We start from the raw sequence: 1,414 nt of genomic DNA, 5'->3' as shown, positions 1-1,414 counted from the left end.
CAGCGCATGCGTGCTGGCAAAGGTAAAATGAGAAACCGTTGTCACATCCAGCGTAAAGGGCCATGTGTCATCTACAACCAAGACGCAGGAATTGTCAAAGCCTTCAGAAATATTCCAGGTTGGTTTGAGAATAACTTCTAAATGATGGGTGTCTTTTTAGTCCGTCATTCAGCATGCGTTAAACCATAAAGTCAAATATGGTGTAACTTCTTGCATTTTTGGTGGAAGTAATAAATTTGAAACTTTTGATAAATGTTTTTTCCTGTAGGCATCACTCTGCAGAACGTGAACAAACTGAACCTCTTGAGACTCGCTCCTGGTGGTCACGTGGGGCGCTTCTGCATCTGGACAGAGAGTGCTTTCCGCAAGTTGGATGACCTTTATGGCACTTGGCGCAAACCAGCCACCCTTAAAAATGGCTACAAGTGAGTAACAAGGGGGAGCATGCAGACGGCTTTAATTACTTTCACATCAATGATGAGCTTTCACTTCAGGTCCGTGTTTTTGAATCCATGTGATATCCACCGAAGTTCTGAGTTTGAGAAATTCACTTGGAGATGATGTCAGTTTATGTTCTTGAAGAACAATTCACTTAATCGTTGGGTTGTTTTAATTTCAGCCTGCCAATGCACAAGATGACCAACACCGACCTGGGCAGGATTCTCAAGAGTCAGGAGATCCAGAAAGTACTCCGTGCTCCCAGGTAAGAACTGTTAATTTGTCTTTCATGAATGATCAGCTATGATGAGTTTCCACTTCAGGTCCGTGTTTCTGAATCCTGATTATGATGGAAGTCCTGAGCCATACAATAGTTATTTCTTGAAAGATTGTTATGTACCTGATAGTAACCTGTTACTTGTCATTGCAGTAAGAAGCTCAACCGCAGAGTACTAAAGAAGAACCCTCTGAAGAACCTGAGGATTATGCTCAAACTGAACCCTTATGCCAAGACAGCAAGACGTCATGCCATCCTCAAGCATGACCCCACGGTGAGATGGAATTACCACTTTACCAAAAGATAAAAAAAAAACATGGAGCTGTTTCTCTGTTGTGACTCTGGATGTGTTCTTCCTGTAGATCAAGGCCAAGATGCTGAAGTCCAAGAAGAAGCCCAAGAAGAAGAGAGCACCTAAGAAAACTACAGCATAAATACACAGACTGGAGTTCAGTTATAAATAAATCTGTGGATTCAAGTTCATGAGTCTCATTGAAAATATTTATTTCACACATTATCATTTTCACCTCATTCTTGGGGTTAGGGGAATATCAAACACAAAGGGTTTCTTTTAGTTAAATAATTTTAGAAAAACATGGCTTTTTAATACAGGCTTGTAACTTTGCCTAAATGTTTGACACATTAATTTCACTTGGCATGTAGATTATATATATATATATATATATATATATATATATA

The 1,414-nt window shown here is 39.6% G+C and overlaps 2 protein-coding genes and 2 non-coding genes across 4 annotated transcripts in view; 3 read left to right on the top strand and 1 right to left on the bottom strand.

Moving 5' to 3' along the window:
• Positions 1-1,196, top strand: part of LOC103380239 (60S ribosomal protein L4-B-like) — a 9,124-nt gene extending 7,928 nt beyond the window's left edge. The window contains exons 3-7 of the mRNA XM_008312090.2: positions 1-118; positions 269-425; positions 620-703; positions 869-989; positions 1,078-1,196. The exon at positions 1-118 is cut by the window's left edge and continues 1 nt beyond it. Of these exons, the coding sequence (XP_008310312.2) occupies positions 1-118; positions 269-425; positions 620-703; positions 869-989; positions 1,078-1,149 (552 nt within the window). The 3' untranslated portion in view covers positions 1,150-1,196. The remainder of the gene's footprint in view (positions 119-268; positions 426-619; positions 704-868; positions 990-1,077) is intronic.
• Positions 470-540, top strand: LOC112487170 (small nucleolar RNA SNORD18). Its single transcript, XR_003049999.1, has one exon. It is a non-coding gene; the product is annotated as a small nucleolar RNA SNORD18 (small nucleolar RNA).
• LOC112487167 (small nucleolar RNA SNORD18) lies at positions 737-804 on the top strand. The gene has a single exon (XR_003049996.1). It is a non-coding gene; the product is annotated as a small nucleolar RNA SNORD18 (small nucleolar RNA).
• A 6-nt stretch (positions 1,197-1,202) lies between the features above and the next one.
• map2k1 (mitogen-activated protein kinase kinase 1) overlaps positions 1,203-1,414 on the bottom strand; it is an 11,067-nt gene continuing 10,855 nt past the window's right edge. Inside the window, exon 12 of the transcript XR_003049983.1 lies at positions 1,203-1,401. The gene's annotated coding sequence lies outside the window, so the exon portion shown is untranslated. The remainder of the gene's footprint in view (positions 1,402-1,414) is intronic.

This window comes from Cynoglossus semilaevis, chromosome 6 (genome assembly GCF_000523025.1).
Source record: "Cynoglossus semilaevis isolate Cse_v1.0 chromosome 6, Cse_v1.0, whole genome shotgun sequence".
Taxonomy (NCBI): Eukaryota; Metazoa; Chordata; class Actinopteri; order Pleuronectiformes; family Cynoglossidae; genus Cynoglossus; species Cynoglossus semilaevis.
Note: the sequence above shows the minus strand (reverse complement) of the source record. Positions and strands in the feature narration are given on the sequence as shown.